The 13,760-nt window shown below is 40.0% G+C and overlaps 1 protein-coding gene across 2 annotated transcripts in view; it reads right to left on the bottom strand.

Moving 5' to 3' along the window:
- The window catches only part of ZNF652 (zinc finger protein 652), a 70,011-nt gene that overhangs the window by 12,754 nt on the left and 43,497 nt on the right, over positions 1–13,760 (bottom strand). For both annotated transcript variants that reach the window (XM_060080972.1, XM_060080973.1), the window contains 4 exons: positions 8,241–9,400; positions 5,314–5,461; positions 4,839–4,954; positions 4,229–4,373 (listed from right to left, as the gene is read on the bottom strand). In XM_060080972.1, coding sequence (XP_059936955.1) covers positions 4,229–4,373; positions 4,839–4,954; positions 5,314–5,461; positions 8,241–9,143 — 1,312 coding nt within the window. In that variant the 5' untranslated portion in view covers positions 9,144–9,400. The remainder of the gene's footprint in view (positions 1–4,228; positions 4,374–4,838; positions 4,955–5,313; positions 5,462–8,240; positions 9,401–13,760) is intronic.

Below are 13,760 nucleotides of genomic sequence, written 5' to 3'. Positions count from 1 at the left end.
ACTCTAACCAACTTCATTTACTTGTACTTACTGTGCTCTCACCACCAAACCACTGTTATGCCTTGCCTGTCTATCACCCCAACGTGACTATAAGCTCTGTGAATCTAGGGACTATTTCAGTCTTGTTTGCTACAGTAGCCCCGTTTAGTAGATTCTTAATTAATATTTATAAATAAATATTAGTTAATTCTAAGACATGCATTTCCCCCCAAATATTTACATCTGTGAAACTGACATATACCATAACAATGGGTGACGTGTCATTCTTTAATCTGCAGCATTTTCTTAGCGATACATGAATGAGGTTTGTCTTAAAACTCATGGCTTCTTGGATTCCATGAAGGATGGTACTCACAATTAAGATCATTCGATTACCTTCCTTTGCTGTAATTTTCTGTCCCTGATGATCTTGTGATTATAATTTAGCTTCTAATATAAATTTATTTTAGGCAAAGAATATTCAGACCAAAGAACATAAGAGTTCGGAATCACTGGTCACTCAGGCTTTTCACTGTGAATTAGCAACTTTATTTATATATTATTAAGATTATTTAGCACAGATCAATCCCTCTGACCCTCATCTGCTTGGGTACACTGACAAATTCTGGAAGCTGAGAACCAGACTCTGGGATGGTGCTTTTTGCCCTCATGATGTCCTGTGTATCCCTCCATTTTATTACTTGCTTCATTAAATTTGTATCAGAATAACTAAGTATGTGTTTCTGGAGTCAGACTGCCTTGGACAAGTTCTTTACTCTCTGAGCCTCATCTGAAAAATGAAGATAATAATAATAGGTTATTGCGATAAGTTAGAAATTCGAGGAAAGTGCTTAGAACAGTATTTGGTACATGGTAGACATTCAGTGCATTTTAGTGCTGCTATTATTATCATCATCATCATCATCACTATCACTGAACTGTAAGCTCTCCTTGAGGGCAAAAAACAGGTCTTAATTCATCCTGTATCCCTCGGCACTTAGCACTGTGCCTGGTACAAAGAGAATCAACAATTATTCTATATTGAACTCACCCCAAGTCCACACCATCCCAGGAAACCCTGCCTGAGGGCTGGTCGGCTTCCCTAGATAAGATCTACCTCACTTCTCTTTAACTGCAAAGAAACAGCCCAATCCATGTCAGTTCCTGCAATGGCCTTAACCCTCACCAAAACATACTCTAAATGTGGTTTCATCCAGCCTTAAAAGAGCTCTCCCTTTTCTTCTTTAAAAGCGAACCCTTCTGGGATCCTTTCAGGTACTACTGTAATCCTTATTTAGTACCAAGGAACCAGAGGCCTACAGGGGTTGCATAATTCACTTAAGGTCACACTGCTAGTGAGTGGCAGAGCCAGGCTTGTCCAACTCCACCATCCAGCGCTTTCCCAGTGTGAGCATTACAAACAATACTAAAAGGCAGATGCAAACCAGGAAAAGAATTTTAATATCGGTGTTAAACAAGGTCCCATACACATAAATATATACAAAGAGCTATATATATAAAGAGCTATCATAAACAATAAGAAAACGCCAAACACTGCGGTGGCAAGATGAAAACAGAAAAGGCACAAGCAATTCAGAAAAGAAAATATACTGATACCCAACAAGCATATGAAAAAAAATGTTCAATCTTACTTAGCAATTAAGTGCAAATTAACACAGTAAGAAACCATTTTTCACCTATTAGTTCAACAATGATTTTATTTAGCATTGGATAGGGTTGGGAAAATGGGTATTTTCATGCACAGCTGGTAAGAGCATATGTGGATGGCTATTTTGCAATACATACCACCAAGTCTTAAAACTATACACATCCCTTTGCCCTAATAATCCCATTTCTAGGAATTTATCCTAAGTAAATAATCATGGATGTGTTAGCCACAAAGTTGTTTGTCACAGTATTATTTATAACAGTAGAAAAATTGGAAATAGAAATAATCTAAATGTCCAATAGGGAACTGGCTAAATAAAATGGAGATAACATCCTTAACAGGAGCACTGTAAAGGTTATACTGATTAAATGAGATAATGTATGTAAAGTATTTAAGATAGTACTCAGCCTATATGTGCATAATAAATGATGGCTATTATTACAGCAAATTTATAAGAAGGACTATTATACAACCATTAAAATGATATTACTGTTAATGACATAATACAGTAAAATAAAAAGCAGGTTGTAACAGAGCGTAAAGACCCAACTTTTGTTTTATTACTATATCCATGAACGTATAAACACTTATGCATAGTATCTATATGTATATTAAGAAACTATAGAATTAAAAAAAATGTGCTAAAATGTTAACAGTAGTCATCTCTCACTGATAAGATTATAGATCATTTCAATTTTCATATTTTCTAATATACTTTAATAAGTATGTACTACTACTTTTAATGAGAAAAATAAAAACTTAAGTGAATTTAGGTGGCTGTATTCCTTTAGAAGAAACAGGGAATGTTCAGCTTGCCTATTTGGTCAAAGAAGAATACTTAACATAAAGTTTTATTCAACTTATACATTAATCACAAAATGTACACTTCAGTTTCATATTATGGACATTTAAGGGCCTGAAGAAAGAAAGAAGGACAAAGGGGAAAGAAGAAAGAGTAAGAAACGCAGAAGGAGAAGGAGAGAGGGGGGACCCGGGAGGAAGAAGCGCAGGGAGACGGGCAGGAAAGAGGAGGTGAGCGCAGAGGCTTAAGTGGTGGAGTTTCCTTCCAATCTTGCGACAAACATTTACTGGGCATCTACTATGTGCCAAGCACAGTGTGTGAATGTGACACAGCTTCTGCCTTCAAAAAAACTTATTTTCTGTCTAGTTCCATAGTTTCCTGCTGAATTAACAAAAGACTGCACCCTAAAGGCGACTCAGAACGAAGAGCCTATCCAAGAGCCACCAGATTTTAAGAGGAGAATTTGTTAAAATACTCTGATATATCCTGCTATCCACTTAGGCTTCAAGGTTATCACTACCTTTTGAGATGTAATTTACTTAAACTCCTCTCATGGCTCTTCCTCTAGCTTATTCCTTGAAATCAGAGGTCCTGCTCTGAATGGGAAAGAAGCCCACCAGGCAGGTGTTTTTCTTTGGACTTAACAGAGATGGGAACTATAGAGGCCCAGCTATGGGCAGAATTTCCTCACTAAGGCTAAGCAAGATAAAGGCTAAGCAAGATAATCTCTTGTGGTTCTTTCTAGCTCTGCTACTCTGTAGGCTAACAGAACCTCGAATCCTGTGATTAGATTTTATTAGAAACTTGAAATATGTTTCACACTGTTCAATTTGTGCAAAGCCCGCTAATTCCAGACAGACGCACAATGCCCCAGTGTTTACAGGGGGCTATTATGCTAACCAGCTTCCTGGAGGCTGTGTGATCCAATGCTTTCAAGACTCAAATCTACGCTATGAAGCATATACCTCTGAAAACACAATGTAGTTAAAATACTACTTAAAGTCATTTGATGGATGTGTTCGTAAAAAGTAGTGAATTGTGGTAAATAAAATCCAATCAAACTTTAAGAATATTGAGAGAGTATCCTATTAAAAACAATGTCCTCAGGGACTTCCCTGGTGGTGCAGTGGATAAGAATCCATCTGCCAATTCAGGGGACACAGGTTTGAGCCCTGGTCCAGGAAGATCCCACATGCCATGGGGCAACTCAGCCCGCGTGCCACAATTACTGAAGCCCGTGCGCCTAGAGCCCGTGCTCCGCAACAAGAGAAGCCACTGCAATAAGAAGCCCGCACACCACAAAAGAGTAGCCCCCGCTCATGGCAACTAGAGAAAGCCTGCACGCAGCAATGAAGACCTAACACAGCCAAAAATTAAATAAATAAATAAACCCCCCAAAACACAATGGCCTCCATTTTTTAAAGACCCAGAACCCTTTCCTTAGAAAAATAACATACACACATATGCAAAACAAGTTTCATACAATTTCAGGAGATCCTGTGTCCCAAATAAAGAGTCTACCATCTTGAAGGAACCCACAGTTAAAAGGCACTAACAATCCTTTTTTAAATAAATAAAATTATGAAAGCCTAACTTTTCGATATTATAAATTTGTATTTTTATATATCAGGTTTATTTAAAGCGGAATTTGCACTTAGAATGCAGACTCGTGGACTTAGAATGCAGACTCGTGGCTTAGAATTTTAAGTAAACAGACTCACAGGTGATCATTAACAAGTGCTTGAGACATATCTGTACCTTTCCCAAGAAATTCTTACCAGTGTGTGTTTTCATGTGTTCGTCGAAGTACTGCTTCATGTTGAAATCCTTGCCACACCACTGGCACATGAACTGTTTGTGCCCAATGTGGATGCTCATGTGGGAGCGTAGCTGGTACTTGTACTGAAACCTTTCGTCACAGTTCTGCATTGGACACAGTGGAGATTTTTGAATGCCAAGCATAGCAGCTTTACCTGCGCCCACCCTACATAGCCTGAGATTAGGTATATTTTTCATACTCAAAATAGAACCTGCTTGTGTCAACTATTTGGCTCTGCTACATTTCTTTAGCTGAGTTATAATAAAAGGGAAAATTTCCCAAATAATTATCCCTCAAGTATATCTAACTTCTCTGAATTACTGGGAAAAGCAAAATGACTCGTCACGTGTTAGTCCCAAACTTAACCTCATCTAAGTGAGTTAACTCTGTGTTAAAAAGGACCGCTCTCTATCCAGCAGTGAGATAACACAACGCTCAGAGCATGGGTCTGATGGCTCCGTGGAAACGCAGCCTTGTGCCTCGCACGAGGCACACCTCTCTCCCACGGCTCACCACGTACACATACGCCAGCCCCCATGCCTGGGCCTGGTGGGCAGCACATGCCTTACCTCGCATCTGAAGGGCTTCTCTCCAGAGTGCTGCAAGGAGTGCACCTTCAGTGACATACTGCGTTTGAATGACTTTCCACAGGTTTCGCAGGTAAACGGCATGTCTTTCGTGTGTGCTGCAACACAGAATGCACTTATACTCAGAAACGGTCCACCAAAAGGCTCAAATGGGAAAAGAGATATGTCCTACTGTAAGGTGGTCATGCCATCTGAATTGATTATTCTCTAAACTGTGAGGCTTTACCGGCAAAGTTCTGAAGGAAAAAATAACAATGTTGAAAAGAAACCTGGATGTGGAAGACTCTACCATCCAATTTGGTGATGCTTACTGAAGACATGTTGTATTTAGTTTCAACAAGTCAAAACTGATTCAAATAAGGCAGTTCCTCATATCCTGCCCAATCCAAAGTATAAAACACACCAAAGAACAAGGGTAAATTATAGGTGTACGAGAAAAGCAACAGAAAAAACTTACCAACCATGTGTTTCCGTACATGAGCCATGGTATAGAATTTCTTCTCACAAATTTCACAGGAAAATTTCTTTTCTGCGTATCCATGGACGATCTTGATATGTTCATGAAGGGACCAGAGTTTCTTGAATGATTTATTACAGGAAACACACTGAGCAGGATAAACAGAAATAATCTTTATTTATAGGAGCTTCCAGAAAGCCACACCTGCTGACTGGCAGCTGAAATGGGTGTGCTTTATTATTATTATAATGATTTTTTGGCCAAGCTGCACAGCTTGCAGGATCTTAGTTCTCCTGACCAGGGACTGACTGAACCTGGGACACGGCAGTGAAAGTGCCAGTCCTAACCACTGGACCACCAGAGAAGTCCCATGAAATGGGTGTGCTTTAGATTCGTGGCACAGGCCAGAATCCAAACAAATCCACGGAGTCCAGATTCCAACACCAACCTTCTTATGTTCTATTTTCCAAGATGAATTTTTTTTTTTTTTTTGCGGTACGCAGGCCTCTCACTGCTGTGGCCCCTCTTGTCGTGGAGCACAGGCTCCGGACACTCAGGCTCAGCGGCCATGGCTCACAGGCCCAGCCACTCCGTGGCATGTGGGATCTTCCCGGACCGGGGCACGAACCCGCGTCCCCTGCATCGGCAGGCGGACTCTCAACCACTGCGCCACCAGGGAAGCCCCAAGATGAATTTTTTTAGAGACACTTTGGGAGTATGAAGACAATGGCAAAAAGTAAGGCAAAAAGGAAGTTCCACTAATGTCAAAGAACTGACTGCTTTTATCGAATTAGCATTATACCTTTGAAAAGAACCTTCAAGTGTTTTTTTTTTTATATATGGATTACCAAGAGCAGCTGTTTCCTACACATGGGTTACTATGCAGTTAATACGTGTTTACCAGAGAATACAAACTAATTTTAAATTAACATAAATAAAAACAAGATAAAGCATACATTAATGGTTATATATCTGTAGAAGTATAACAATGTTTTTGTAGCTTAGAGAATGTATTTGGAGCCTTCATTGACACAAATTATTGAGATTTTATTATATCTTCCCAAATCGAATTTTTTCTATTAAACATTTCCCCCTGGCAGAATTTAATATGACCCCTCGGCTGTTGGTCTCATCCTCCCCTTTCCCGGGGAGCCCAGCTCCAGATCTCTCACATAGGCATCTGTAGGAGACACAGGCGTTCCTGCCTAGTTCCCTGTATTATGCATCATCACTAGTCTAGGCTATCATAACATGTACCAAAATAAAATACTTCTGGTTAAAAACAATATTAGGAAGTTCTAGGTAACCATCAGACTCTGGGATGCTGAAGGGAGCAAGCTGTTATTCACTGTAAATAAAGATCTCTGAACACATTATCCCTTCAGGAAACAAAGAAGAGTCACAAAGATAAGCCTCTGGCTGGATACTGCTCGAGAGAAGGACAGACAACTCCTATAAGCACAGTTTTAATTTTTACTCGTTTCCAGGTCATCAGGATTAGAAATGCAAAAAGAGTTCTTTTAGCAGAATCCACAAAACCTAAATACAAGTGTAAATGAAATTATGGTGAGGAATAGTGAAGAAAGTCACACAAAAAAAGGATTTATTAAATGTTTTCTGTACTTAATGAAGCAAATTTAAGTAAAAAAAAAAAAAAAACTATATAAACATCAAGATCAAGATATACCCTTTTCAGCAACGAATCATTACAGAACTAAGCATGACCCCTAGGGTGCAGCACAGCATTGCACTCCTTTTGGCCTGAACTGTTGCAACCAATTCAGAACCAGGCCCTGGGCACCAGCAGTTATTGGAGGGTAGGCACCATGATTCAGTCTTCTTTTATTTACCAAGCGTGTCAGAGATCAAGTCACAACTGACGAATCAAAAAGCAGTGAATTTTTAGCAAATATAATTTATACTTTAAAAAAAACCTCTTTAAAGTAAAGCAATGATCTTGGTTGTCGATTAAAAGCAAGAAAGAAACGTGAAAAATAAGGAGCGCTCCAAATCAAGAGTATTCCAAGAAACACACTGAAACAAAACAACTTCATCGTCTAAAAGAAGTTTAGCTTAAATATGGTACAAGAAATTTCTATTTTACATATCTTTTGGAGACATTAATAGACTTACCTTTTATGAATATTCATTAATATGCATTCACATGTGCAAACCAACATAGCTCAACATAATATAATTCACTCAACATGATATCATTAGCACACTTCTTAACCTATCACAAGATAGTCCTTTCAAGGACTAGCCCGGTTGGAATACCATGTTTTGTTACCTTAACAATACTGCACAGTAGCGTTATATAACCCTACTGCCAGGTGGGCAACATTTTCAACCAGCTCAGCCTCGTTTAAAGTCTGCATATTCCCATGGGCTCAGCCTCTTGACAAATTTAGTGTCGTCATCTCTCCACTGGTAAAAGCAAACTCACTCCTGGAGATCTTCCATTTCCACCAGTCTGAGTCATTATGGTTTCTGTCCCCATCAGCTGCACTAGCATCTGGCATCCTTTCAAACCTTAGAAAAGGACCTCTCTCTACTCCTGACCTTGACTTGGTATCTCCCACCTTGACAGAGAAGATGCCAGAATGAATCATATTACATGTCTTACAAGAGTAAATCTCAGTGCAAGGTCGGTGTTGACTTTACCTCCTTGTCAATCACCTATAACAGATTCCCCCTTCCAATGTACCTGGGTTCCCACTAGTCCAGCGTCGGTTACATTTAATGCTTTTGAAAGAAACGGTTAAGGCTGCTTTTGAAAAGACCAAAGCAGGGGCTTTTAAAACGATAAATTGGTGAAAACTGTCCCTTCAGCCTCTATTGTATTTATTCTCTCGGGCAGATACCAGGTGAGTGTGAACAGCCAGGTTCTATCCTGGAAAGTTTGCCCTCTTGGTGATGAAACCTACCTGAATATTTTTTTCACAGTCTGTTTGCTGGTGAAGGGAGAGCTCACTTTCCAGGACAAACTTCTTGCCACACTTATCACAAATCTGCATGCGCCTATGAGTAACGTTCATGTGCTTCTCCAGGTACCAGCGAGTATTAAACACCCTGGGGCACTTCTCACAGGTCAGAGTCTCTTTCTCTTCGCACTTAGCTTTCTGGGCTGGCGCCCTGGGCTCCTTCGCGGCCCGCTTCTTACGCTTAGGTGGCTCTACACTCTTCCTACGACCTCTCGTAGCTCTGGGAGGAGGGGACGTAGCAGCCGGGGCAACAGAGGCAGCTCTCCTCGTTCTCCTTTGGGTAACGCTGACTTTCTCCACTCTCGTCTCCTTTTTCTGCTGCCTTTCGTTTTCTCCATAGTCATTACTGTCATCTGTGGCCTCTTCCTCACTCTCTTCCTCTTCCTCCTCACTGCTCGTCTTAAGAACAGGCGTCTCTTTGGACTGAGAAGAGACACCCTTTTCCCCTTTAGACACATTTAATGTTTGATTATTAAGGTTTACCTCCACTATGATCTGCTCCCTTTTGTAGGAGACCTCCTCCTCCTCCTCCTCCTCTGTGTCATCAGAATTCTCCCGGTCTTCTTTAACAGCATGCACGTCAGACACTGCTCTCGTCTCCCTGAAATATGGCTGCTCCTCTGTGTCATGGAGATGTGGTTTGCTCATCTTGGTGTCCACTAACACAGAATAAGGACTTCCTGATTCCCTTTTGTACACTTTGGTGGACAGGTCAAGCTCCTGGTTGGCACCATGATAAAAGGTAGACGGCACTTGACCACGGCGGCTATCTTCTTGTGCCATCCCTGCTACATGCACAGCACAGTTTTCAACCAGCTCCTGACAAGAACTGACTGTGTGGCTCATTGGTAAGTGGCCTACTTTATTAAGCAGTTCAGACTATAGAGAAGTAGCTTTAAAACAAGGTAATTATTAAGACTCAAATCTTTTTCCATCCACAAAGAATCACTCAAATGAAAAAAAAGGTATTCCTGGAACCTGTGTGCAATTCTTCCAGTGTTGCAGCACCAAAGCATAAGTCAAAAGGTTTGGTATTATGGCAAGAGCACAGCACTAGTGATTTTTCTTTTGAAGAAAGCTGCAAACGACGTGGAGCATCTTATCTGCAAAGAGAAAAAAGATCGGATATCTCTTATTTCCTTCTCATAGCATGCACTGACATCATACAACAAACATATCTTAAAATGGTTAAACTCTTTATATATACAGTTCTTTATCCTGCTTAAATGGTTCAATGTGGGCCATCATTTTACTGGATTACATGAATTCAACAAACATTCTGTTAGACTGTAAATTCTAAGACAGCAGGAGTTTACCTGTCCAGTTCACTGAGGTATTCTTACAGCTTAGCACAGTGACTACCAGCACTTAGTAGGTGTTCAGTGTATATTTGATGACTAAGTGAATATCTGTTTTTGCATAGCATTCATTATCCTGGACGTACTGACATGGCAGAATATATGGTCTGTGTCCCCAAGGAGTTTACAGTCCAGTTACACAATATGTGTTGTCCATGAAACATGTAAGGACCTTATGCTGGCTGGTTTTCTTTTCAGTATCACTCACCACCATCCACCACAGTGAGAGCTCATGGAACAAAGGTAGTAGTGGGCTAGGCACTGTGGACTAGGAAAATAAAGCAGCTAACTGACAACTACAGAAGAGAGAGAAATGTAACTGGCCTTAATTTATAATCTAGGTATAGATATCATTGTTTTCAGGTTTCTTAGAGTAATTTCAAAGTTGCTAAGTATTTTTAAATTTGTTCTATGCATAGCCCTCTAGATCCACTCAATAACCAAGTGATTTTTCATGTGTCAGTTGCACAGAAGTCTAAATTCTAAGAAACAGTAACCATAAGGTTGATATGGTTCCAAGAAAAATAAAACCATCCATTAAAAAAAAAAGATGAGGGCTTCCCTGGTGGCGCGGTGGTTGGGAGTCCGCCTGCCGATGCAGGGGACACGGGTTCGTGCCCCGCTCCGGAAGGATCCCACATGCCGCGGAGCGGCTGGGCCCGTGAGCCATGGTTGCTGAGCCTGCGCGTCCGGAGCCTGTGCTCCGCAACGGGAGGGGCCACGGCGGTGAGAGGCCCGCGTACCAAAAAAAAAAAAAAAGATGAGAAAGGCACATAATTTGCTTTGTGACATACCTCACATTGCTGCTTAGCCAACCACCTAACCTCTGAGTCATATGACTATCACTGCAAGCACATACTCTATCTAATTGACAAAAGGAAGGAAACTAGTATTTACCGAACACCTGCTATGTGCACAGAATTGTAAAGGTTCTCATTATTTATTATTTTTAGTTAACAATCACTACAAAACTTTGGGGTTGACTGTTAAACTTATTTTAAATTTTTTATCAAAGTAATCACTCAGAAAAATCATACATTGTTTTACAAGTCAAATAGACTGCAAGGTTTATAAAACAGCAGCCATCCTCTGCCTGCTCCATCCCATCTGAGTCCCATACCTGAGACAAAAGCGTTCCTTTTAGCTGTTCCTCCTTCCCTTCCCCTTGTAGTGTTCTTTTTTTATTTTTATTACTTGTAAAAATTTTTTAATTTAATTTTTTATACAGCAGGTCCTTATTAGTCATCCATTTTCTTTTTTAGTCATCCATTTTATACACATCAGTGTATACATGTCAATCCCAGTCTCCCAATTCATCACATCACCCTCCCCCGCCGCTTTCCCCCTTGGTGTCCATACATTTGTTCTCTGCATCTGTGTCTCTATTTCTGCCCTGCAAACCGGTTCATCTGTACCATTTTTCTAGGTTCCACATCTATGCGTTAATATACGCTATTTGTTTTTCTCTTTCTGACTTACTTCACTCTGTATGACAGTCTCTAGATCGATCCACGTCTCTACAAATGACCCAGTTTCGTTCCTTTTTATGGTTGAGTAATATTCCATTGTATGTACCACATCTTCTTTATACATTCGTCTGTTGATGGGCATTTAGGTTGCTTCCATGACCTGGCTATTGTAAATAGTGCTGCAATGAACATTGGGGTGCATGTGTCCTTTTGAATTATGGTTTTCTCTGGGTACATGCCCAGTAGTGGGATTGCTGGGTCATATGGTAGTTCTATTTTTAGTTCTTTAAGGAACCTCCATACTGTTCTCCATAGTGGCTGTATCAATTTACATGCCCACCAACAGTGCAAGAGGGTTCCCTTTTCTCCACACCCTCTCCAGCATTTGCTGTTTGTAGATTTTCTGATGAAGCCCATTCTAACTGGTGTGAGGTGATACCTCATTGGTTTTGATTTGCATTTCTCCAATAATTAGTGATGTTGAGCAGCTTTTCATGTGCTTCTTGGCCATCTGTATGTCTTCTTTGGAGAAATGTCTATGTAGGTCTTCTGCCCATTTTTGGATTGGGTTGTTTGTTTTTTTAATATTGAGCTGCATGAGCTATTTATATATTTTGGAGATTAATCCTTTGTCTGTTGATTTGTTTTGCAAATACTTTCTCCAATTCTGAGGGTTGTCTTTTCGTCTTGTTTATGGTTTCCTTTGCTGTGCAAAAGCTTTGAAGTTTCATTAGGTCCCATTTGTTTATTTTTGTTTTTATTTCCATTACTCTAGGAGGTGGATCAAAAAAGATCTTGCTGTCATTTATGTCAAAGAATGTTATTCCTATGTTTTCCTCTAAGAGTTTTATAGTGTCCGGTCTTACATTTAGGTCTCTAATCCATTTTGAGTTTATTTTTATGTACTGTGTTAGGGAGTGTTCTAATTTCATTCTTTTACATGTAGCTGTCCAGTTTTCCCAGCACCACTTACTGAAGAGACTGTCTTTTCTCCATTGTATATCCTTGCCTCCTTTGTCATAGATTAGTTGACCATGGGTGCGTGGGTTTATCTCTGGGCTTTCTATCTTGTTCCATTAATCTATATTTCTGTTTTTGTGCCAGTACCATATTGTCTCGATTACTGTAGCTTTGTAGTATAGTCTGAAGTCAAGGAGTCTGATTCCTCCAGCTCCATCTTTTCCCCTTAAGACTGCTTTGGCTATTCGGGGTCTTTTGTATCTCCATACAAATTTTAAGATTTTTTGTTCTAGTTCTGTAAAAAATGCCATTGGTAATTTGATAGGGATTGCATTGAATCTGCAGATTGCTTTGGGTAGTATAGTCATTTTCACAATACTGATGCTTCCAATACAAGAACATGGTATATCTCTCCATCTGTTGGTATCATCTTTAATTTCTTTCATCAGTGTCTTATAATTTTCTGCATACAGGTCTTTTGACTCCCTAGGTGGGTTTATTCTTTTTTTAATTAATTTATTTTTATTTTTGGCTGCGTTGGGTCTTTGTTGCTGTGTGCGGGCTTCTCACTGCAGTGGCTTCTCTTGTTGCGGAGCACAGGCTCTAGGCGCGTGGGCTTCAGTAGTTGTGGTCCACGGGCTCAGTAGTTGTGGCCCGCGAGCTCTAGAGCGCAAGCTCAGTAGTTGTGGCGCACGGACTTAGTTGCTCCGTGGCATGTGGGATCTTCCTGGGCCAGGGCTCAAACCCATGCCCCTGCATTGGCAGGCGGATTCTTAACCACTGTGCCACCAGGGAAGCCCTGGTAGGTTTATTCTTAGGTATTTTATTCTTTTTGTTGCAATGGTAAATAGGAGTGTTTCCTTAATTTCTCTTTCAGATTTTTCATCATTAGTGTATAGGAATGCAAGAGATTTCTGTGTATTAATTTTGTATCCTGCTACTTTACCAAACTCATTGATTAGCTCTAGTAGTTTTTATGGTGGCATCTTTAGGATTCTCTATGTATAGTATCATGTCATCTGCAAAGAGTGACAGTTTTACTTCTTCTTTTCCAATTTGTATTCCTTTTATTTCTTTTTCTTCTCTGATTGCCGTGGCTAGGACTTCCAAAACTATGTTGAATGATAGTCATGAGAGTGAACATCCTTGTCTTGTTCCTGATCTTAGAGGAAATGCTTTCAGTTTTTCACCATTGAGAATGATGTTTGCTGTGGGTTTGTCGTATATGGCCTTTATTATGTTGAGGTAGGTTCCCTCTATGCCCACTTTCTGGAGAGTTTTTTATCATAAATGGGTGTTGAATTTTGTCAAAAGCTTTTTCTGCATCTTTTGAGATGATCATATAGTTTTTATTCTTCAATTTGTTAATACGGTTTATCACATTGATTGATTTGCATATATTGAAGAAACCTTGCATCCCTGGGATAAATCCCACTTGATCATGGCGTATGATCCTTTTAATGTGTTGTTGGATTCTGTTTGCTAGTATTTTGTTGAGGATTTTTGCATCTATATTCATCAGTGATATTGGTCTGTAATTTTCTTTTTTTGTAGTATCTTTGGCTGGTTTTGGTTTCAGGGTGATGGTGGCCTCATAGAATGTGTTTGGGAGTGTTCATTCCTCTGCAATTTTTTGGAAGAGTTTGAGAAGGATGGGTGTTAGCTCTTCTCTAAAT

This window comes from Mesoplodon densirostris, chromosome 18 (assembly GCF_025265405.1).
Source record: "Mesoplodon densirostris isolate mMesDen1 chromosome 18, mMesDen1 primary haplotype, whole genome shotgun sequence".
NCBI lineage: Eukaryota > Metazoa > Chordata > Mammalia > Artiodactyla > Ziphiidae > Mesoplodon > Mesoplodon densirostris.
Note: the sequence above shows the minus strand (reverse complement) of the source record. Positions and strands in the feature narration are given on the sequence as shown.